Here is a 23,677-nt window from a genome sequence, read left to right on the forward strand (position 1 = left end):
GCGACGATCCGCTAAATTTAACATATCTCCGCGAAGCGAGTACCTGCGTATGGAGAACTCAGTCCGTCCCTAGCCACTGCTGAGTTTGTACCGTGGTGATGTTGCTTCCATCACGAACGCTACGCTAAGTACTTACACAGGATAGGACCCTCCATTCGAGGTTCCTATGCTACTCCCTGCGCTGATCGCTGCTTGATCTGACGGCTGAGGGTCGTGAATACGATTCGGGCTGCTATTCTGTCGTCTCATCTCATCCCCATACCGCGGGGACAGATGTAGATAGCATCCAGTTGTGGTCCGCAGCCTTGGTGATCTGCAATCTGCTCGTGTTGCTTTGTTGCGAGATTTATTGATTTCTTATTAAATCGTGGATCTCATCCCATGAGCTTGCGGGAGCCATGATCTGTTTCTGTAAACATTGATTTTCTTGACTTCTTGATCTCAAGGTACACTCTACCGCCGAGAGCCAGTACCTATACTTCTTGACTGTACATGTCTGATACCTCAGCCATGTATCTCACATACATCCTCCCACTGCTATCATTCGTCCTCCCCGACCTGGCCTCTGCAGCAGGCTGGAAAAACCTCGATCCCTCCAAATACACACTTCGCGAATCAGCCTACTACAAGGACCGCGTTGACCCCCTTGCTGCAGTCCTTCCTAACAGAAACGTCTCCTCCCTCCTCGCGGACGCCAACCATGCCAACCCGCTCAAGTCCCCACCGGGCGTCGCGCACGTCGTAGACTCCTTCTCCTGGGCCTCGTCGTCCGACTTCGACGACTTTGGCACCACAAAATGGTACCCGCAGGGCATAACGGGCAGCCACGATGCGGAAGCCAGCGGCCTCTACGACTCCAGCGTGCTCCTCGTTTCGTGGCACTCGGACAAGTACGACGACGGGAAACGCGGCGCGAGGGTCTCCTTCGTCGACCGCAGTGATCCTTCCAAGCCGAAGTATCGGCACGCGCTGCTCGTCTACCCGAACACGGATGCGAACGGGAAGCCGAGTTTTCGGGGCATCAAGCTGGCGTCGGATGAGAAGGGTCTGCATGCGGGCGGGATGGTGTGGTATGGGGATCTGCTGTATGTGGTGGATACGCTGAAGGGGGTGCGGGTGTTTGATATGCGGTGTATCCTGGAGGTGGATGATAGTGGGGATGGGATTGGGTATGTTGGCGACGGGAAGTATCAGGCTTATGGGTATAAGTATGTATCCTGTCCCTCGTTCTCGTCAGGTATATACGTACTAACAAACAATTCTGCAGATACATCCTCCCCCAGGTCCGCTCGTACACGCCCCCGGAGGAAGGATTCCGCTTCTCGTTCATGTCGCTGGATAGGACGGTCGAGCCGCACAGGTAAGATGACCACTGACCTATCCTACCTACCATCTGAACGTACATATTAATCATCCTACAGCATCCTGATCGGGGAATGGTCTCCCACCCGCACCGACTGCCGCCTAGCCCGATACGACCTCGACCCCAGCACCCACCTGCTCGCGACATCATCATCCAAGATCGCAACGGCCTCCGAGGTCCTGCAGCACCCGCACACTGACATCCAGGGCGCCATCCGCATCGACGGGAAGAAGTACTTCCTGACGCAGTCGACCAAGAACCTCGACGCGGGGTCGTTAATCACCTGGACCAAGGGGGCGGATAATGATCGTGTGTATAAGGGGGCGTTGATGAAGGGGCCGGAAGACCTGTCGTATCGTCGAGATGGGGACGGAGGGAAGAAGGAGCTGTGGACGCTGTCGGAACATCCGGGGAGGAGGTATGTGTATGCGGTGGATGTGGATGCTTTTTAGACATCACATTATCGTGGCGTGGTTGGAGCATACCTAGGTAGGTAGGTATATACCGGACGGAGGAAACATGCGTATACATATGCTGGACGGGGATGCTCTTTAGTTGAACTGCTGGGGATAGGTCTTTATTCCGCTGTACTGTGTATTGGCCTATCGATGGTGTGCATGTTTAACCGTGTGGAAATACTTCATGCATAGACCTTCCTAAATGGGTATATTATTTATCTACACGTGATCATCGCGTGCTTCGTATCTCTCTCCGCAGCTCACCGTCTTCTTTCTCTTTCTCCTCCTTGTCTGCCCAATGCCCTGGCCATTGGGTTTTTATCTCCTATCCAGGGCCAAAATCCATATATATGTATTCATAGTATATCCTCCACGATGAGGCTCTCTCCTCTCTCCGCCCTTCCACTCCTCTTGGCCGGAGCCGCCGCGTTCCCCGCATCTCCGCAGTCCCAGACCCAGAATCAACATCCGCTGGTCCAGCTTGACAACGACCATGCGTCCAACGGCAACAGGCTAGACGATGTCATCTCCGCGTCTCCCCTGCTCTCCTTCCACCGGGACATCGTCCGGATCGAGTCTGTGACGGGCGACGAGAAGGATGTCGGGGAGTTTATCATCTCGTTTCTGGAAGCCCGCAACTTCACGGTTGAGAAGCAGATTGTTCCCGATAATGCTGGAACGGGCAAGGGAAAGGAGCGTTTCAACATCTACGCCTACCCGGCCTCTCTTTCTGCCCCGGAGATCCTTCTGACTAGCCACATCGACACCGTCCCGCCGTTCATTCCGTACTCCCTGTCTCTGCCGTCTGCCACAGAAGAACAGGATGAAACCTTCAACAGAGACGACATCCTCATCTCCGGCCGCGGCTCCGTCGACGCCAAAGCCAGCGTCGCCGCCCAGATCTTTGCCGTCCTGCACCACCTGGAACGGGACCCCTCCGCTAAGCTGGGACTTCTCTTTGTTGTCGGTGAGGAGCTGCACGGCGATGGAATGAAGTACTTCTCCGACTCCATCCCAACCTCCCGCCCAACCTTGAGGGAAAAACTCCACACCGTCATCTTCGGCGAACCCACCGACTTCGCCCTCGTCTCTGGGCATAAAGGCATGCTCATGTTCACAATCACCGCGAAGGGCCAGGCCGCACACTCGGGCTACCCCTGGCTGGGCAAAAGCGCCGTCTCAGCCATCCTCCCTGCTCTCCTGAGACTCGACAAGTTGGGGGACATCCCCGTCGAGGAGGGCGGTCTCCCCTCGAGCAAGAAATACGGAAAGACGACGCTCAACATCGGCTTCGTGCAAGCCGGCGTCGCGACCAACGTCGTCCCCGCGTCCGCGCACGCCGACGTCGCCGTCCGTCTGGCCGGGGGAACCGTGCCGCAGGCAAAGGAGATCATCCGGAAGGCCGTCCGCGATGCGACCGTCAACGACAAGGACGTGACCGTCACGTTTACCGACGAGGGTGAGAACGCGAACGGAAACTCCTACCCGCCGCAGGACATCGATACCGACGTCCCCGGGTTCAACGTCACGACGGTGAATTACGGAACGGACGTGCCGAATCTGGATCTGAGTTTCGGTGAGGAAGGCAAGTACGGTAGGGTGAAACGGTACCTGTATGGTCCCGGCAGTATCTTCGTCGCGCATGGGGATCATGAGGGGTTGCGGGTTTGGGAGCTTGAGGAGGCAGTCAGGGGGTATGGACGGTTGATTGAGGCCGCTGTGAAGAGGAACCCGGTGAGTTGAGTAAGTAAATGAGTTGATTGGTGCGTTGGGACTGGATTGGATTGTTTGTTTTGCGTAATATATAGCATTTATACATGGATAGACATGAGGTATTACTTATGAATGAAAGAAATGAGAACAGTTTTAGTTCAATTCACCCAGCTCATATCGGTTCCTGAAGTCTCTCCCATGGAGTAGTATAGTATAGTACCTACCTATCTACCCGATACAATATATCAGGACGGTATTAGGTAGCAAACGTCTATTTACCTAATTAATTTACCCGATTCCATTATATTGTATATTATATTAACGTAATCGGACACCGAGCGAGACATGACACCGAGCAAGACACCCTTCAACCCCTGAAAGCCTGCAACCACCAAATCACCATCAGATTTAGGTTTCCATCCAATATGGCGTTAAAACAAACTGATTCAACAGTCAAATCAGAAGATCACATATTACTTGCTGTCAAAGCATACCAAAGTGGCCAGTTTAAAAGTATACAAGCAGCAGCAGCAGCATATAATGTTCCATATTCCACTCTAGCCCATCAAATCAAGGGTCAAAAAGCAAGGACTGATATACCAGCAAACTGCCAGAAGCTTAGCAGTCTAGAAGAAGCTTCTCTAAAGAAATGGATTCTGGATATGGATGAGTGAGGACTACCACCAACACATGCTGCAGTTCACAAAATGGCAGATTTATTACTTCATAAGTGAAAGGGGGAAGCAGTTGTTATGGCACAGCCTAGGGATTTCCGATAAGACAGCGAGGGGAAGGACCTGTCACGTGACAATGGATCAAGAGCGATGGCTATGATCCATCAGGGCCCTTGATCCATCCGACCTCTTGATCCAACATGACCCTTGATCCATCCATAGTCATGATCCACCGGATAGGTATTTCCAGGCAGAACTCAGGATGTATATAAGACGCTCCTTAACCATGGGGATTAGGACCCTGTGGTCAACTCAGATAGCAATCCTAGAGTTAGCATTGCTAGTAACGACTATTATCTATCTTTTCCCTTGTCTTCTGTCCTTCAAGATAAACCCAACGGCCCTCCGCCTAAGAAGTCCTAGGCCCGTCGTTACACTTTGACCACCTTTCTTGCAGAAGGCAAGCAGGGAAAGAAGCAAAAATGGAAAACATCACCCCCCAGGAAGTTGTTCAAGTTCTTAGAGAATTACAGAATCAAGTCAATCAATTGGAGAACCAGCTGCAAGAACAGACTGGTGAGAATACCACCCTTAGGGAGCAGGTTAACCAGCTGCAGGATGAGCTTCAAAACCAGATTAATGGGAACAACCAACTCCATGAACAGATTCACCTACTGGGACAGCAGGCTGGGGCAAGCACCAACCATACATCAAACCTTGCAGCCCAGGACCCTACCAACCCTGATATCAACTCCAAGACCAAGATTGTGAAACCCAACCTCTACTATGGCGACCAAAAAAAGTTGCAGACATTCATCTCCCAGCTGGAGCTCTATTTTTTCTTCAACCCCCACAAATTCCCAAATGAAGAAAGAAAGGTCATGTTTGCAGCAACTTACCTATGAAGCACTGCAGCCCAGTGGTTTGACCCCTACCTGAAGGATTGCCTGGAAAGGTCACCAGAACAACAAAGAGCTGAAACCACTGAAACCTTCAACAGCTTCAATGCATTCCTGACTTGCATCAAACAGAACTTCAGGGATTTGGATAAGGTAAAAAAGGCCACCAGGACTATCATGTCCATCCAGCAGAAAATATCAGTCACCAACTACACCACAGAGTTCCAACAAGCAGCAACCTTCCTTGGGGACTGGTCAGAACAAGTGCTTATGGAACACTACTATCAAGGACTGAAAGAGGAGGTCAAGAATGGGCTTCTTGCAGCAGAGGAACCAACTGACCTCAATAACCTGATACTCATGGCAACCTGAATTGACAACCAACTCTTCAAACAACAGACTGAGCAACAACAATTCAATCCTTTTCAACAAGCCTCTTAACACACAGGAAATGGAGGCAATGCCATGGAACTAGACAATGTGACTAGAAGAGAACAGAGCACCCAGGGAACAACAAACAAATAAGTCAGAGGGCCCAACCCCAACTGGATGAATGAACAGAAAAAGTGCTATAAGCAGAAACTGTGTATCCACTGCAGAAAGAATAACCATATAGGTTGGAAATGCCCAGACAGAAAACAAGACAACCAGAAACAGATATTGGTCACAGAAAGGAATAAGCATGCTAAATTACCATGGATGGCCTGCTATAATAACAACTGCTCTGATCATTATGCCTCTAAGAATGTGACAGGATGGTTTCCAAAAGACCCCAAGAAATCAAAAAACTAGAGGACCCTGCTAGTATGGGACCCTCACAGGAGTCTTGGTCTAGGTCCCTGAACCCAGCTACAAGCACGCGAAACAGAACAACACTCAATGGAATGGACTTATTGAAACAATTGGTGATCACTGTCAAGATCAATAGGAAGAAAGCAAGGGCCATAATCAACAGTGGAGCCATGGGAAATTTTGTCAGCAACACATTTGTCACCAGGAATGGGATCCCCTTCACAGGAAAGAAGGAGCTGTATCAGTTATCTACAGTTAATGGATCTGCCAGCAGCTATGGAGGAGGATGGGTGTGGATAGAAATCAATCAGTCCTCCCTGAAGATAGGACAGCACAAGAAAAAGATCAATCTTGATATCACACAGATGCCAGGACATAATATAATCCTAGAGATACTGTGGTTGAAGATGCACAACCCACAGATAGACTGGGTAACAGGAAAAGTGCAATTGGCAGAAGGATCCAACAGAGGTATAAGGCCTGAAGGGCATCCTGAGGGAGAAGAACTGCCAGTGGAGATCAAAGAGATCTCCCAGAACACAATAATGTGAATGTGGAAAAGGGGAGAACAAGTGGGAGTCTTGTATCTTACCCTAGCACCAGATCTGATGATTGGATCCATAAAGCAGAGAAAGGACCAACTGCCTTTGACTGGAATGGAAGCAGTCCCAAAGGAATACTGGGACTTTGAAGAAGTCTTTAAGGAACAAGGCAGAGGACAGCTGCCAGAACATCAGTCTTGGGATTATGAGATACCCTTGAAGCCTGGAATGCAACCAGCATTCAAACCTATTTATCCACTCTCAGAGAAGGTGTATGAGGCGCTCTGAGAGTATGTTGAAAAGAACCTGGAATAAGGATATATCTGGCATTCCACATCACCAGCTGGATACCCAATTTTGTTTGTCCCAAAGAAGAACAGAAAACTCCAACTTTGTGTGGACTATCACCAACTTAATAACATCACTGTTAAGAACTGCTACCCCTTACCACTCATCTTAGAGTTGCAGGATAGATTGCAGAAGGCAAAGTTCTTCACCAAGTTGAATCTTAGAGAAGGGTATTACCTGGTGCGCATGAAGGAAGGGGAAGAATGGAAAACTGCCTTCAGGACCTGACTAGGATATTTTGAATATACAGTTATGCCATTTGGTCTTACCAATGTGCCTGTGACCTTTCAGAGTTTGGTCAATAATACCCTACAGAAATACCTGGATGTCTTTTATATGGCCTATTTGGACAACATCCTTATCTACTTGGAAACCTTAGAAGAACACAGACAACATATATGGAAGGTGTTAGAAGCCCTGAAGGAGAGAAAACTCTTAATTGCACCAGAAAAATATGAATAGCACACCCAAAGAACAGAGTTTCTTGGCTTCATGATCTCCCCAGAACATATTGAAATGAATGAAGGAAAGGTCACAGCCATACAAGGATGGCCTGAGCCAACAACAGTCAAGGAGACATAGGCTTTTCTTGGATTTGCCAACTTCTATTGAAAGTTCATATGGAACTACTCCAAGATTGTGGAACCTTTGACAAAGCTCACCCAAAAGGATCAGAAGTTTGAATGGGGAAAAGAACAACAGGAGGCATTTGATCTTCTTAAGCAGAAGTTCTGCAAAGCACCAGTCTTGGGAATATTTGACCCAGAAAAACCTATTTTCATTGAGACAGATGCTTCAGACTTCACAATAGGAGCATATATCAATTAACCTGATGAACAAAGACAACTGCATCCAATTGCTTTCTACTTGCGAAAGATGACCCCACCAGAATTGAATTATGACATTCATGACAAGGAGCTTCTGGCCATCATGGCAGCAATAAGAGAATGGCAACACTACCTGGAAGGAGCAAAGCATCAGGTTATGATCTACTGTGATCATAAGAACCTGGCATACTTCACCACCACCAAAGATTTGACCTGAAGACAGGTCAGGTGGGCAGAGGAATTAGCTCCTTATGACATCAAGATCACCTACTGAAGGGGTTCAGAAAATGCCTGAGCAGATGCACTCAGTCAAAGACCAGATTACCAAGAGAGGGAGCCTTCTCCACAACCTGCAATTTTCCGGCAGGAGACTGATGGAACCCTCACAGTGAACAGGCAAGCTGCACCTGCTCTAAGACTAGGACCTGGTACATGGGCAGAAAAGATTAAGGAAGCATACCAGAAGGATTCAATGGCAGAAGAGCTTGAGGAAATCAAGAATAATCCCAACATAACCAAAGGAGAGGGAGATATCATCCTATTCAAGGGACTGGTCTACATTCCAGCCAAGTTGAGGGAGGACTTGATCAAAGACATCCACAAAGCCCCGGCTCATGGACACCAGGGGATAGAGAAAACCATTAAAAGGATTACCCAGAACTTCTACTTCCCAGGATTAAGAAGGATGGTGCAACATATAGTGTTGCAATATGACCTTTGCATTAGGAGCAAAGCAGCGCGGCATGCACCATATGGACTTCTGCAGAATCTGGATGCCCCAGAAAGGCCCTGGCAATCCATATCACTAGATTTCATTACAGATCTACCTGTGTCCAAGGAGCCCCTAACAGGGATAATATATGACTCCATCTTGATCATTGTGGATAGACTCACCAAATATGCCTACTTCCTGCCATACAAGAAAGCATCTAATGCAGAAGAGCTGGCATATACCTTCCTATGGATCATTTTTGGGAATCATGGGATGCCAGAAGAATTTGTGTCTGACAGAGACAAGCTCTTCACCTCAGGATTCTGGCAAACCTTGACCCACCAACTTGGCTCCAAGCATAAGCTCTCTACTACAGCTCACCCTCAGACTGATGGACAGACAGAACAGATGAATCAGACCCTGGAACAGTACCTGCACTGTTACATTAACTACCAACAAGACAACTGGGTGGAACTTTTACCTATGGCCCAGTTCACATATAACAGCACCAAGAATGAGACTACCCAGGAGTCACTGTTCTATGCCAACTACAGGTTTGAACTGTCGGCCTACCAGGAACCAAAACCAGACAAGGTCCTGGCCCAGAAAGGAATCCTCTGAGCTGACCAACTACAAGAGCTCCATCAACAATTGAATCTAGATATTCAATTTATTGCATACTGAACCACCAAGTACTACAACCAGCACCATAAGAGGGGACCAAATTTGAAGGCAGGAGATAAAGTATACCTCCTTTGAAAAAATGTGAAGACAAAAAGGCCAAATAACAAATTGGATTTTAAGAAGATTGGCCCATTTGAAATTGAAGAAAAGAAAGGAGAGGTCAATTTCCACCTTAAATTGCCAGATACCATGTGGATACACCCAGTTTTTCATATATCACTGTTGGAACCAGCACCGGAAAACGCCCAACCAATTACTGAGACTGAGGAAATCCTACCTGAGAACCTGGATGATGATCAAGACTATAAGGTAGAAAAGGTGTTAGACAGCGGCATAATTGACAGGCAGTTCATGTACCTTTTAAAATGGAAAGGCTATGATGACTTCAAGAACTCCTGGCAACCCATAGAGAATTGTGGTGGGTGCAGGAAACTCCTTAAAGAATTCCACCTTCAAAACCCAGATCGCCCAAAGCCAGAGGATCTACACCTTCAGCAAACAAGGCGTCAAGGGAGGATTCCCAGAATGGCACGCGAGAATAGTCCACAGGGGACCCAGTCCCAGCAGGAGAAGCAGGCTCACCCAGGCCCCCACCAGAGGAGGAGGGGCCTGCACTCGGACCCTCTTGACATATCCATTTAGAAGGATGTTCAGCCTCAACAGGATCAACATCCTCAGATACAGCCTCTGAACACTCTAATTCTTCAAGATCCTCCACAGACTGAGCTTTCTTTGTCAACATTAGAACACCTTGCCGTTCCAGCAGATCAGTCTGCTTCTCTACCCGCGCCAAACGAGCCATTGCAGCATTGAGCTCCCAACAAGCTGCTTCTCAGTCAGCACACACCTTATCCAGAGCCCTCTTTAATCAGTTAACTACAAAGGATCAGCAAAGACGGACCAAGCTAGATGAATAGAGGGGTCAGACAATCTGCATCCTCCACCCCAGTGGCATCACATTGTGTATGACCTTGCCAACAACATTCTCCACAGCAAGAATAGTTGAGATACACCTTGCATTCAACCTCCTCTCCCTTCTCTCGCAAAAGAAGACACCAAGAACAAGGAACGGGCATAGTGATACCTAGAAGATCAACCTTGGCACCTAAGGATGAATGTTCTGTTCCTTGGTTACCTCACTTGCGTTTGCCAGACATGATGTGAAGATACTTACAGAAGAGAAGAAGCAGAAGTCTCACAGAGAAACAAAGCCAGGTTATAAGCTAAGGATCTTTGGGCCGAAGATCTTTGAGGGGGGGGGTAGTGTTATGGCACAGCCTAGGGATTTCCAATAAGACAGCAAGGGGAAGGACCTGTCACATGACAATGGATCAAGAGCGATGGCTATGATCCATCGGGGCCCTTGATCCATCTGACCTCTTGATCCAACATGACCCTTGATCCATCCATAGTCATGATCCACCAGATAGGTATTTCCGGGCAGAACTCAGGATGTATATAAGATGCTCCTTAACCATGGGGATTAGGACCCTGTGGTCAACTCAGATAGCAATCCTAGAGTTAGCATTGCTAGTAACGACTATTATCTATCTTTTCCCTTGTCTTCTGTCCTTCAAGATAAACCCAACGGCCCTCCGCCTAAGAAGTCCTAGGCCCGTTGTTACAGCAGTCAGTGAGAGATAGATCACTAGATTCATCAATCAGTATAATGAACTTATATCCAAATACACTTGCAAATATGATTACCAGCATGCAAAATGTGAAGATCTGGAAGTTATCAACTAATGGTTTAATCTTGTTCAGAATACTATAGTAAAATATGGTATTCTTGAACAGGATATCTACAACTTTGATGAAACTGGCTTTTAAATGGGTGTGGCCTCTACAGCAAAGGTTATTACTGCATCTCATCACTGAACAAGCCATGTATGAGCTGTACAGCCAGGGAATCACAAATGGGTGACTGCCATTGAATCTATCAATGCTTCTGGATGGTCTCTCCCCCCTATGATCATCTTCTCTGGCAAGGTCCATCAATCTCAATGGTATCAAGACATCAACCCTGATTGGGTGATTGGTCTAAGTGACAATGGATGGACCAATAATAAGCTTGGTTTATTCTGGTTAGAAAAGATCTTTGAGAAGCATACTGCAACACACACCCTAGGAAGATATCAGCTTCTGATTCTTGATGGCCATGCTAGCCATGAATCTGCAGAGTTTGATCTTTCTGCAAGAACCATCAAATTATCCCTCTTTATATGCCTTCTCATTTATCTGATAAACTGCAACCTCTTGATGTTGCCTGCTTTGCACCACTAAAAGAGGCATATGGTGCCACAGTGATGAGAAGCATCCAGAATGGCATTCATCACATTGATAAGGAAAACTTTCTTGATCTTTATAAAGAATCACAGAAGGCTTTATCATCCAAGAATATCTGCAGTGGATTTGAAGCTTCTGGTTTGGTTCCTTTGAATCCCTAAAGGGTGCTGGATAAGCTTACTATCAAGAATATCACCCCCCCAAATACTGCTCATGGACCTCCAGAGGGTGAATGGATTGTGAAGACCTCTTATACCTCTACTGAGGTGCAAAAGCAGATGGAGCTTATCAAGCAGCTTGTCAGTTGCAACTCCCAAAGTCCCCCAACTGAGGCTATCTGTCAGCTAGCGAAAGCAGCTGAAACTACCATGCATGAAGTTGTTCTATTACAGCACCAGATAATTGAGCTTCATGCAGCAAATGAAAGGCAAAAGCAAAGGCACACGGCCTCTAGATCTTATATTGCTACTGGGGGTGTCTTGACAGGGTCTGAAGGTCAGCAACTTGCTCAAGAAGCTCAACAGGCTATGGACTTGGTGGAACCAGTTCATAAAAAGTGTGCGCCACCACGATGCAGTAACTGTCATCAAATTGGTCATATTAGAACAAGCTGTCCCAGTAGAACTAGGTAATTTGAAAACTTTTGCTTTAATTTGACTGCGTGGTAGTAAGATATCTCATGGTTTTTGGCCTCAGTTAAAATCATGTTCAGGTGTCTCGCTCGGTGTCGGATTACGTTATTGCATTACCCAATTCAGAGGGATCAGATCGGATCGGATCTGATATTATATTATTTTTACTTCCAGAGATCTAATCTATCTGTAGTGGGGCTGGACTGGACAGAGGGCTATCGACCTAGGTAGCTTACCTTAGGTACTCTATTCGATTCTATTCTATGCTATATGTACTGGTATCTATCCAGCCAGGCATAAGCCAAGCCGAGCCAAGTAGGTAGTCATCGACTACAATTCTGTACTGTACAATATCAAGATCAAGACCAAGATGTGATGTGATGTGACTACGTCGACCGCTGCCCCATTAATTTGGGTATGTAGGTAGGTAGGTAGGTATGTAGCGAGTAGCCAAACGCCGCGCGGCGCATCCATATAAATAAAATGAATTACAATCAATTTTATAATCTATACCCAAGTTAACTTCTTCACAAATCAAAAAAAATCAAGAGAAGCAACCACAAAATTACGCCTCCTTCTCGTGCTTCTTCCCGGACCTCTTCTTCCTTGTCCACCCGGTCTTCAGCTCGCCTCCCAACGTGAACCGCGGCATGGGATGCGCCTCCGTATTCAGCACCGTCTCCTCGAGCGGGATGAACTCGCGATCGGAGAAGAGCAGGTAGAAGTACTTGAGGGTCTCGGCGAGCCAGAAGCTCTCCATGTTGTCGCGCGTGACGGGCGGGATGGTGTTGGCGTTGGAGAGGGACGTGAAGCCCGTGATGTATGAGTTTTTGCTGCCCTTCTGGGTGAAGCTGCTGCTGCCGGCGTTGCCGGCGCTGTCGGTGTCGGAGTTTGAGGAGTCGGATGGGCTTTGGTTGTTGTTGTCCTCTTCGACGACGGCGGTGTACTTGATGAAGGATTTGAACATTTCCCATCCCCAGTGTCGGTACGTCTCGTCGCCGGTGATGCGGTACATGTAGAAGAGGGATTCGACGGTCTCTGGGCGCTGGAGGTTGTGCTGGTCCTGGGCGTGGATGTCGATGTCGCGGCGCCAGGGGCGGGTCTTGTCTTCGAGGGGGTAGAGGGGTTGGGAGAGGAGGTGGAGGTCGTTTCCTCCCTTGGACTTTTCATTCCCCTTGGTCATGGTCGAGTCCGGGAACATGTCGGTCATCATGCGCGGAGGGTCATCGATGTTGAAGTAGGTGATCTCCGGTGCGAGGCCGGTCTTCGTGGCGAGGTACGTTGCCCAGCAGGTCTTCATCAGCTCCTTGGCGAGGAGGATCTCCTCGTCGTGGCGGCGGGTCCAGTCAGGGGATTTCTTTGCCTCGGAGAGAGGAATTCCTCCCGTGGCACCGAGAGCGATGGTTCCGGGGAGGAAGCAGACGAGGTGGTCCATCTTGGGCGAGAGTGCGCCGTGCAGACCGTCGGGTCTTTCGCCCAGGACGGTCAGTTGCGCGTTCTTGGTGTAGGTGATGAGGTGCTTGCGGATTCCCATGAGGGCTTCGTCCCAGAGCTCTTTGTAGATGGGCTCCTGCTTGGAGGTCTGCAGGTATTGCTTAATGAGGTATTCTGGCAATCGTTAGTCCGATAAATTACCAAGTAAATTGTAGATATCAAACTTACCATAGTATGAATCTCCTCTACTCCCCAGACGGATATTCTCTCCCCTGAACTTTCCCGTCTCCGGGTAGATGAAGATCGGAAGCAGCCCATCCTCCATCTCCTGGTCGTCGATGACTTGCATCACCTTCTCCACCCGCTGCCAATACTCCGCCTCGCCGGTCAACTTGGCGAGGTACTTGAACTCGAGCTGCACCGAGGCGGCCTCCGCTGTGGACGACGCCCCGCCGTCCGCATGCGATGGTATACCGGCGGAGGTGTTCAGGTTCACGCTCGCGTATGGGATGCCGGACTGGGACTCGAAAGCTCCGAGCAGGCGGTCCGCGAGGTCGGTTGCCTTTTCGATATAGAGGTCTTCTCCCGGGGCTCCGATGTCGTCGTCGGATATCGGCGCGAGGTCAGGGTACGTCGTTGACAGGTAATGCGCGGAGAGCAAACCACCCAGCATACGGATGGTCGTCTCGAAGGTGCTCACATCGTGATTCTGGTCGTATCGGAGGGAGGTGTGGATCCAGTTGCGCGCATCCTGGACACGCGAGGTGAGGTTCATGATCATCAGGGTGTCGAGTGCATCGACGATGATCCAGCCCATGCCGCCCTCGATCATATGCCTGCCAGTCTTGGAGATGGGATGGTACTCATCGAAGCCTGAGACAATCAGCAAAGACAGATCCCTGACAGAAAACAAGGAGACATAAGGAGGACACCTACCCCAGCCATGCCTCGCATACCCATCCCAACTGACCATAAACGCATCCCTGACCTTCTCCCTCCTCGCGGCCCAATCGACCTCTTCCTTCCCCTTCCCCTTCTTCCCCGTATCCTTGCCCGCTCCCGCCTCCGCCTCCGTCTTCTCAAAGTTCTGCACCCAACTCCAGAGATCCCCGCCCTTCTTCAACATGCCCCCGGAGCTCTTCACCTTCAACCGGTCTGTCGACGCATTCTCCCACCCGCCCAGACACCACCACACAAAACCCAGCAGCGCCAGGCCGACTACTCCATAGATGACCTTCCTCCGTCCCGCGGCCGGCCCCGTACGCCGCGGCGCAAAGTACGGCTTGTCCTTATACATGGGTAAGGGGCGGTCACCACCGCCGTCGAAGAAGTGGTTCAGTTTGCTCGAGAAACCGCCGCCGGGCTGCTGGTGCTGGGAATGTAGTCCATATCCGCCGAGGCCGTTACTACCACTCCGGGTGGTCGTGGAGGAGGCGCGCCAGTATCTGCTATCCTCGACGGGCCGTTGGGAAGATGTGAAGGAGGACGGGATGTTCTCGGGGAGTTGGAAGGACATGATCGACGGCTAGACTTTCTCGATCAGCCGTGACCTGTCAACGGCTGGGTCTGGGTCCTGAACCCCTTCCTCCGCTGAGTTTCCTTCCCCCTGTCACCTGCAGTTGGAGGAACAGCGGGACAGCGGACTCGGAGTTGGAGTTGGAGTTCTTCTATTTCCCTTCCAGGTAGGTCGCAAACCGGCAGAATAGACCAGTATTCAAGAAACAACTTTCGGAAAACAAGACGACGCAGAACGTTAGAATACCGAGATCCTACATATTATTCTCAAAGCAACTGTCAGTAAAAAAAACAAAAGACCACTGTCTCCATAGAGTATAGGAAAGCCAGCCAAGCTTTCACCGGTGCGGAGGAGGGGTGAGTGGACAACTCCACGCTGTCCATAACGTTAATAAACGGCGAACAACTGACCGGACAAAGAAGAACCACGTCTGCCTGCCTGCCTGCCTGCCTCCGAGCCTCCTCTCTCCCGTGGAAATTGATCTCTCCAACCGTGGAAAGGGGAAAAAAAAAGCCTCTAGCTCTCTCCAAGATATAAAAAGAAAGCAAGTTCCGTCCCGGATCGACAGGACATTTGGTCAAGGCCGTGTTGCGCTGTGCTCTACATACTTTAGGTAGGTAGCTGTTGATCGACATCCGTCACGTCAGAAACGGAGCGCGGATCTGACCCGCGGAATCAGTACCGAGAGCTTGCTCTTGGCACGACAGCGCTGGAATGCGACCGGATACTTAATCATACATTCGGAGTGGGATATATAGTGTTTATCTATTTACACACTGCGGAAATAAAATTTACGACGTGAGACTGGTGCAGGTTTCGTGGTTCTGCCATCACAGCTTATTGATACCGGACTGACTCAACATGCGGAAACATACAACGACAGATGATACGTGAAACCCCATAGCAGGAAATAACGGATGTATGACTTCAGATCCTGCACTCTATTTAATTTACATTACTTCAGATCCCGTTCACCAGAAGACCATCGTAAAACGTGCAAAAGACTTCAATCCGAAACTACAGCTTCTGGTACTCGAGCTTGCCCTCGAGTTTCTTCGCCTCCGCGACTTTGCGGACGGCCTTGTTGAAGTCGTCCTGGTTGATCGCGTCTCGGTAATCCTTGATTGCAAACAGACCACTGTACCACCGTTAGGACCTGCCTAGCAAAAGCAAATAGGGAAAACAAGAAATTATGAACATACGCTTCCGTAACCACGTTCCGCAGATCAGCTCCGTTGAGACCGTCACTCATCTTGACGATGCTCTCAAAGTCGATCTCTCCCTCCGTGGCAACAGTGCTGGAGTGGATCTTCAGAATCTCCAGTCGGCCAACCTCGTTGGGAAGTGGAATCTCGATCTTCCGGTCCAGACGACCTGCTCGCAGCAGCGCCGGGTCCAGGGTATCCGGTCGGTTCGTCGCCATGATGATCTTCGTCTTTCCGAGGTAGTCGAAACCGTCCAGCTGGTTGAGCAGTTCCATCAACGTCCGCTGGATTTCTCGATCCGCAGAAGTACCCTCTGAAAATCTCCGTCCACCGATGGCGTCGATTTCGTCCATGAAGATAATGCATGGCTCGTGCTCCTTGGCGTACCCGAACATCTCTCTTATCAAGCGTGCGGATTCACCGATATATTTGTCGACAATTGCAGACGACACAACTACGGACATTAGTCGGACAATTCCAGGTAGCACAAAGCCATGGAGACAACGCACCTTTTAAGAAGTTCGTCTCGAGGGAGCTGGCTACCGCTCTCGCGAGCAGCGTCTTTCCCGTACCCGGGGGTCCATACAGCAGCACACCCTTGGGCGGCTTGATACCCACGCGCATGAAGAGCTCGGGGTTCTTCAGCGGCAACTCGATCACTTCTCGCAACTCTCTGATCTGCTCGTTCAGACCACCGATACCGGCAAAGCTGACCTGGCCCGGGTCCTCCAGAGACATGTTGTACACCAGAGGGTCGACCTCACGGGGCAGCATGCGCATGATGGTAAGCGTGGTCATGTCGAGGGCGACACGGGTGCCCTGCTTCAGCTTCGACTTGTCGACCTTGGAGCGGCAGCCGACGACATATCTGGGGCCAGACGACGCCTTGACGATGACTGTGACGGTCAGCCCTGTTTCCGGGACAAGATTCCCAATATCAAAAATAACAATCGTAGCAGCGCAGACTGCCCGCACATGACATAATGCGACGGCGGGGAGGACTCACATCTCTCCTCATCCAGCTGCTTCAGGACCTCTCCTATGATCTGACCGACGCTCTGCAGCGCCTTGATGTTCTCCTCGGTGATATCAAACTCCTTCTGCAGGTCCTTGATGCCCATGCGCAGAGACTTGAGCTTGGCCTCCCATTCTCGCAGGTCCAGCAAGCTCTTCTTGTAGTCCTCGAGCGCCTGCTCCCTCTCGGGGTCCGCGGCGCCGTTCATGGTGGAGGAAGGTGGAGGGAGATACGGGTATCACAAGGAGAGACGAAGAAATGAAGGGGAACAGAGGCCTAAAGGTCGTGAGACGCGGCGTGTGGGGAGGCGGACGGTAGGGATGGAGTGACGGTGGTATACGCTGTCACCGGCAAGCTACAGGCAGCTCCGCAGCTGACGGATGCCACAGGCTCTGATCACGTGGGCAGATCTGCCTCATATATGCCTCAGGCAGAAACATATACACACCTCAGGCAGAAACATCAGGTCAGTTGTCAAGGACCCTGGGATCTACGCATGACGAGGCGAAGACCAACCCAAGGCGCGCAGGCAGGCACCCGTGCTCCCGCCTTGCTCCGAGGGAATGCGGGAGAATTCGCTGGGGAGAGCTGCGACGGGCGGTCGAAAGGGCAGCCGCCAGCCAGCGAGAGTCTCCGAGGAGCTTCGCTGCCCCACCATCGCCTTGGAAATATCCGGAGTGACGACGAGGCGGTAGCACGCTGGTCCCCGGACTGCTGCTATACAAGTAGAGCCTCCTGCTGCCCGACTTCATACTTCAGTTCCCTCACAACTGCTCTCTGTCCTGTCATACTTCTCTCTATACCCCCAACCGCTGTCATCCTAAGGTGAGTGGCATCCTGCCATGCAACCCCTCTGAGTTCATTGCCCCACCATGCCACCATCCCACCATGGTCACAGCACCAGTATGCCAGCAGCGAGATACAGAACCTCTGCGTTGTCTGTTGTTGGATCAGCGGCCAGTCTGCAACTGCCCACGGGTCTGTTGATCCAAGGCGTGCGTCGGCCTGGTCAATTGACGGGCCACCCCGCGCGCTGTCTGGACTGTTCCTTTTGGGTCGTCGGTGAAGGTCGTCCGCTGCTAGGCCCTCACCAACAGCTTTTTCCCTATATCTCATCCCCCGCCGTCCCAGAGTCCTGCTCCTGATTCCTCCTCCTGTCCCTGTTCTTCATCCAGCAGTACGACTGATATCCGCTTCAGCTCGTCACAATGCCCATCACCAAGATCCACGCTCGTTCCGTCTACGACTCTCGCGGTAACCCTACCGTCGAGGTCGATGTCGTCACCGAGACTGGTCTGCACCGTGCCATTGTCCCTTCGGGAGCTTCCACCGGTTAGTTGCCCCAAGATACGGCCATACGAGCATAGAAACGCTGACGGTTCTGCAGGTCAGCACGAGGCTTGCGAGCTCCGTGATGGAGACAAGTCCAAGTGGCTCGGAAAGGGTGAGATGATAACCCCGCGGGTGACAGGGAAAGGAGCAGAGGACTGATTAGTATCGCTGCAGGTGTCCTGAAGGCCGTCAAGAACGTCAACGAGGTCATTGGACCGGCCCTCATCAAGGAGAACATCGACGTCAAGGACCAGTCCAAGGTCGACGAGTTCCTCATCAAGCTCGATGGCACCGCCAACAAGACCAACCTCGGTGCCAACGCCATCCTGGGTGTCTCCCTGGCCATTGCCAAGGCTGGTGCTGCTGAGAAGGGTGTCCCTCTGTACGCCCACGTCTCCGACCTGGCCGGAACCAAGAAGCCCTACGTCCTTCCTGTTCCCTTCATGAACGTCCTGAACGGTGGTTCCCACGCAGGTGGTCGCCTGGCCTTCCAGGAGTTCATGATCGTCCCTGAGTAAGTAAAACACCGAGAGACAACTTGTAGGTCGCATGGCTAACTGGACAAGCAATGCTCCTTCCTTCTCTGAGTCCCTCCGCCAGGGTGCTGAGGTTTACCAGAAGCTCAAGGCTCTGGCCAAGAAGAAGTACGGCCAGTCTGCCGGCAACGTCGGTGACGAGGGTGGTGTTGCTCCCGACATCCAGACTGCCGAGGAGGCCCTCGACCTCATCACCGAGGCCATCGACCAGGCCGGATACACCGGCCAGATCCACATTGCCATGGACGTCGCCTCCAGCGAGTTCTACAAGCCAGACGTCAAGAAGTACGACCTGGACTTCAAGAACCCTGACAGCGACCCATCCAAGTGGCTCACCTACGAGCAGCTGGCCGACCTGTACAAGAGTCTGGCCAGCAAGTACCCCATCGTCAGCATTGAGGACCCCTTCGCTGAGGACGACTGGGAGGCCTGGAGCTACTTCTTCAAGACCTCTGACTTCCAGATTGTTGGGTAAGAGATCTCTTGCGGTTGGTTGATGGAGCGTGAGCTGACATGAGAAATACAGTGACGACCTGACCGTGACCAACCCTCAGCGCATCAAGAAGGCCATTGAGCTCAAGTCTTGCAACGCTCTGCTCCTCAAGGTCAACCAGATCGGTAGCCTGACGGAGGCCATCCAGGCCGCCAAGGACTCGTACGCCGGCGGCTGGGGTGTTATGGTCTCCCACCGCTCTGGTGAGACCGAGGATGTCACCATCGCCGACATTGCTGTCGGTCTCCGCTCTGGCCAGATCAAGACCGGTGCTCCTGCCCGCTCTGAGCGTCTGGCCAAGCTGAACCAGATCCTCCGTATTGAGGAGGAGCTCGGCTCCAACGCCGTCTTCGTCGGCGACAAGTTCCGTAACGCCGTGAACTTGTAAATGCAACTGCAAAAAAAAGCAAAGTGATTGAAGGTCCTTGTCCCAGTCCAATCCCCTCAGAGGGGGTAGCACGTACTTGGACTGTCAGACCTGTCAGGAGCACACATCATACCGCTCCGTTGGGCACGAAGAGATGAATGACATCACACAGGAAGGTTAGATGGTCGGGGATATCGACCAGGGTAGTAAAGGTAATTGTACCACCTAGTCAGTAGTGGTCCAAATCAAAATCTTCTGTAATGAAACGTGCCGCCGGCTTCTATTTTCTTGTAATCCCTGCATACTATACTGTCTTAGAGGTATAGATGTGCCGTGGACTGTCGTTGTAGGCAAAACCCTCGGGCAGCGACGCGGCCCTGCCCGCATCACGTGCCTCAGGCTCGCCCCCGCAGGCTCTGGCTGCGGTCTCTTGCCTGCGATGAACATCTTCCCACATAAAATTTCCCCTCCATCTCTGTCTTGCCGCCGATACCCACGACTCCGCGCGAGACTTCTGCCCTCTGGGGTGACTTCTATCATCCAGGCCGAACCCGAACATCAGGACCACCGCATACCAGGGCTCAGTTCTACGAGTTTCACACGCCATGCCGCCTTCGAAGTGGGGTACGTACTCCGTCCGCGGGCGGCGGTTCGCCGCCAAAATCTCCTAAGATTTTCTGGTGGATATCTTGAGACAGGATACTGATGACTACTTTCGCTGTGACAGACGACGAAGAGGAGAGCACTCCCGGATCTCCCGTTCCAATCGCTCCCAGACGGAAATTCGACGACGAAGAGGAGGATGATGTAAGAACTCCCCCGTTCCCGATCCGTCGAACTTCTCAGACTCCCCATCACAACGACAACGGCAACCACAGTGGCTAACGACAACCCTTCACTTCAAAATAGGTCCTGGACTCGTGGGATGCCGCTGAGGACTCCGAGGTAGAGCGGGAAAAGGCCGCGAAGGCCGCTGCGGCCAAGGCCAAGGCGGAGGCGGAGGCCGCCGCGAAGAAGAAGCCCAAGTCGCAGCGGATAGAGGAGCACAAGGAAGCCAACCGGCGGCGAAAGGCCGAGCAGGAGGAGGAGGAGAGCGAGGAAGAAGATGAGAGCGAGCGACGGGCCCGGCTACGCGCCACGGAGAAGGACTCGGACCTCAAGCACGCCCAGGACCTGTTCGGCGACATCGACCTGAACCGCAACCGCGGCGCCCCCAAGGCTGTCGTGGTCGAGGACGCGTCTGCTGACCCGACCAAGGCCATCGACCTCTCCTCCATGCCGCTCTTCAAGCCCGCCACCAAGGATCAGTTCACGAAGCTGACCAACACCCTGATCCCGCTGCTGACGGCGCAGTCCAAGAAGCCCCAGTACGCGATCTGGGTTGTGGATTTCGCTAAGCAGCTCGTCAAAGAGCTCAACAGCGCCGACGTGAAGAAGGTCGCGAGTGCCCTGACGACTGTCAGCAACGAGAAGTTGAAGGAGGAGCGTCTGGCGGAGAAGGGAGGAAAGAAGACCAAGGCGGCCAAGAACAAGGTCTCGCTGGTCACCGGGTCGTCAAAGGACATCACCAAGTTCGATGCCAACGACTACGCCGGGGATGAGCTGGATGATGACGATTTCATGTAAACCAGCTAACTTTTTTTTTGTTCTTGTTACCCCATCTTCTCTTGCCCATTTCTGTCTCTCGGGATCCCCCACGTCCTATGGACTTCTCTTTTTGTTCTTCTTTTCAAGTTACTTATATCTGTTCTATATCTTTTATCTCTCTTGGTAATGGGCATGGGTAGTCATGTTTCTTTTTTGCATCCTCATCATATTCCCATCTCCTTTCAAACTTACCTTTCGAACCTGTGTAAACGACCCACTAGAGAGTCTCCAACGGCGACTTTTTTGTTAGTTATCTACAGCGAGGGCGCACCGCATAGAGTAGAGTAGAAAGATTGATATTTAGAATCCTAAAACTAAGCATGGATCGGAAGAAAGAAAGAACAATAACAATAAAGATACTCGTTGCGTTGTTAGATTAAATAGTATGCGCCCTTTTCTGCCTGCTTAGCTTCATCTTTTTTTTATAAGTATCTACCTACTTGGCATAACCTTACCCAGGTAATCTACTTCCATCATCATCACCACCATCCTCCCAATAAGTAAGAACAAAAAAGGTACCTAAAGATACGTTTAACAGCGCGAAAACAGAACAGAAATTATCCAGACAACTTCCGCCCCCGCCCCACCGTTTCCATTTCCATCCATACTTCCATCTATCTAGTCCGAACCGGATTGGGTCAGATATTCTCTCTCTCCATCTTTCTTTCAGACTTTTATACGTGTGTTCTTTTTTTTATGTATATACATTTATCCAGGTACTTTCTTTTATCTACACCTACATTCTTAGGAAGAGAGAGAGAGTGTGTGTGTGTGTGTGTTAGAACGAGACTCTTAAGCTTAAGCCCAAGAGAGGAAGTACCTACCCAACCCAGCAAAACAAGCAAAGCCAATAATAACAATAATAACTCCACACGAAGGTATACAGAGTATATACTATTATATTGTACCTATTGTACTGTATGTACGAGACAGATGATAGATAGATAGATAGATAGATAGATGCAACGTAATCGTAATACATACATACACTAGGTTGCCATATCTTTGTCACCCCCTCCCCTGCTACCTACTGTCTCGGCGGATTGCTATTCTATAACCACATGACTTTGAAGCTACTGGAGGGTGCCCAGGCACTATGATAAGTCACAGACCCTAGACAAAGCCAGCCCAGATCAAAATATATAGCAAAAGCAGCAAGATAGGTAGGTGGCTTGGACAGAGGAGGGCAGGAGGGGGGTGCCAAAAGATATGGCATGTTACTGTATATAGAAACCTATCAGGAGATACAGTACTAGGCCACACGAGTAGAAAATCAACCTTTCAGTCTCTCTACTTCCATTCTGTCTGCAGAAGGGGGTTGGGGAGGGGAAAACTTAATGAAAGTCACCCAGTCAAGACAAACAGGAACCGTCTCTGCTAACTAATAGGTAGCTAGCTTTCTTCGATCTTATCTCAGATGCAATACAATATCTAGTGGTGAGTGATCAAATCAAATCCAGTAGCTAGCTGGTCTTCATTTTCACTGGTCCGGTGGTAAGTAAACTAAGGAATCCTCTGTTCAGTTCAAGGAAGTTGAAGTTGATGGATTGACCGACTGTAATTGGGGTAACTGCTGCTAGCAAAGACTAGAAAAAAACCAGGGGGTGTTAAAAAAGGAAACCAGGCAAAAAAACTAAAACACATACATAGCAAGAAACCGCTAAGGGTCGAGGTGGGGAAAGGGATAGAGGGAAAAGACAGCAAGATGTTTGTGTGCATTGGTGGTGGGTGTCTTCAAATTCAACAGAAAACAGGTCGCTGCTGCAGAACCATGCCTATTCTCTTCTTTCCCTTTTTCCCTTTCGAGTCCTCTTGCCACTTTTTATCCGATCTTTCTTTCACTCTTATCCATAATAATGGCCCCATGTTATGTGGAATACAAAAAAGGGAAAGCAAAACTCGACAGATCCATCCATTCACAGGGAGATCAATGTGATGGAAACGGGTTACAGCTTGCTTTCTCATGGAGGATACGCGAGTAAAACAGAAAAGAGCTTTGTGTCTGTGCTAAGGGCAAGAGAATAAAGAGATTAAAAAAAGAGAGAAAAAGAGTGAGACAAATTCCGCTACGGCTCCCATTTTCTTCGCTCTCCAAATATCGAACTCCGCCGGCCGACTCACGCAATCCCGAGATGATAAACACTTGGAAGACATGTGCCGGTCCAAACCATTTCACGCAGTTGAAAACAGACTTTCATAATT

At 50.4% G+C, this 23,677-nt stretch overlaps 9 protein-coding genes across 9 annotated transcripts; 6 read left to right on the plus strand and 3 right to left on the minus strand.

Moving 5' to 3' along the window:
* Positions 1–510: 510 nt before the first annotated feature.
* VTN00DRAFT_8511 (uncharacterized protein) lies at positions 511–1,815 on the plus strand (the record flags this gene model as incomplete). Its single annotated transcript, XM_069435374.1, has 3 exons — positions 511–1,208; positions 1,268–1,360; positions 1,422–1,815. The coding sequence occupies 3 exons, from the start codon at positions 511–513 to the stop codon at positions 1,813–1,815; spliced, it is 1,185 nt and encodes a 394-aa protein (XP_069285326.1).
* A 381-nt stretch (positions 1,816–2,196) lies between these two features.
* Positions 2,197–3,564, plus strand: VTN00DRAFT_8512 (uncharacterized protein; the record flags this gene model as incomplete). The annotated part of the gene is made up of 1 exon (XM_069435375.1): positions 2,197–3,564. One exon carries the CDS (start codon positions 2,197–2,199, stop codon positions 3,562–3,564), a length of 1,368 nt encoding a protein of 455 aa, XP_069285327.1.
* Positions 3,565–4,690: 1,126 nt separating this feature from the next.
* VTN00DRAFT_8513 (uncharacterized protein) lies at positions 4,691–5,479 on the plus strand (the record flags this gene model as incomplete). The annotated part of the gene is made up of 2 exons (XM_069435376.1): positions 4,691–5,091; positions 5,116–5,479. 2 exons carry the CDS (start codon positions 4,691–4,693, stop codon positions 5,477–5,479), a joined length of 765 nt encoding a protein of 254 aa, XP_069285328.1.
* Positions 5,480–8,088: 2,609 nt separating this feature from the next.
* Positions 8,089–8,949, plus strand: VTN00DRAFT_8514 (uncharacterized protein; the record flags this gene model as incomplete). Its single annotated transcript, XM_069435377.1, has 1 exon — positions 8,089–8,949. The coding sequence occupies one exon, from the start codon at positions 8,089–8,091 to the stop codon at positions 8,947–8,949; it is 861 nt and encodes a 286-aa protein (XP_069285329.1).
* A 499-nt stretch (positions 8,950–9,448) lies between these two features.
* VTN00DRAFT_8515 (uncharacterized protein) lies at positions 9,449–9,814 on the minus strand (the record flags this gene model as incomplete). The annotated part of the gene is made up of 1 exon (XM_069435378.1): positions 9,449–9,814. One exon carries the CDS (start codon positions 9,812–9,814, stop codon positions 9,449–9,451), a length of 366 nt encoding a protein of 121 aa, XP_069285330.1.
* Positions 9,815–12,495: 2,681 nt separating this feature from the next.
* On the minus strand, positions 12,496–14,880 carry VTN00DRAFT_8516 (uncharacterized protein; the record flags this gene model as incomplete). The annotated part of the gene is made up of 3 exons (XM_069435379.1): positions 12,496–13,538; positions 13,593–14,237; positions 14,301–14,880. 3 exons carry the CDS (start codon positions 14,878–14,880, stop codon positions 12,496–12,498), a joined length of 2,268 nt encoding a protein of 755 aa, XP_069285331.1.
* A 1,017-nt stretch (positions 14,881–15,897) lies between these two features.
* Positions 15,898–17,308, minus strand: VTN00DRAFT_8517 (uncharacterized protein; the record flags this gene model as incomplete). Its single annotated transcript, XM_069435380.1, has 4 exons — positions 15,898–16,018; positions 16,083–16,539; positions 16,595–16,981; positions 17,092–17,308. The coding sequence occupies 4 exons, from the start codon at positions 17,306–17,308 to the stop codon at positions 15,898–15,900; spliced, it is 1,182 nt and encodes a 393-aa protein (XP_069285332.1).
* Positions 17,309–18,308: 1,000 nt separating this feature from the next.
* On the plus strand, positions 18,309–19,849 carry VTN00DRAFT_8518 (uncharacterized protein; the record flags this gene model as incomplete). Its single annotated transcript, XM_069435381.1, has 5 exons — positions 18,309–18,432; positions 18,488–18,544; positions 18,607–18,946; positions 18,999–19,439; positions 19,495–19,849. The coding sequence occupies 5 exons, from the start codon at positions 18,309–18,311 to the stop codon at positions 19,847–19,849; spliced, it is 1,317 nt and encodes a 438-aa protein (XP_069285333.1).
* A 584-nt stretch (positions 19,850–20,433) lies between these two features.
* On the plus strand, positions 20,434–21,454 carry VTN00DRAFT_8519 (uncharacterized protein; the record flags this gene model as incomplete). Its single annotated transcript, XM_069435382.1, has 3 exons — positions 20,434–20,452; positions 20,556–20,635; positions 20,738–21,454. The coding sequence occupies 3 exons, from the start codon at positions 20,434–20,436 to the stop codon at positions 21,452–21,454; spliced, it is 816 nt and encodes a 271-aa protein (XP_069285334.1).
* Positions 21,455–23,677: the final 2,223 nt, after the last annotated feature.

Source organism: Thermoascus crustaceus (assembly GCF_041956765.1).
Source record: "Thermoascus crustaceus strain CBS 181.67 unplaced genomic scaffold VTN00scaffold_6, whole genome shotgun sequence".
NCBI classification, from domain to species: domain Eukaryota; kingdom Fungi; phylum Ascomycota; class Eurotiomycetes; order Eurotiales; family Thermoascaceae; genus Thermoascus; species Thermoascus crustaceus.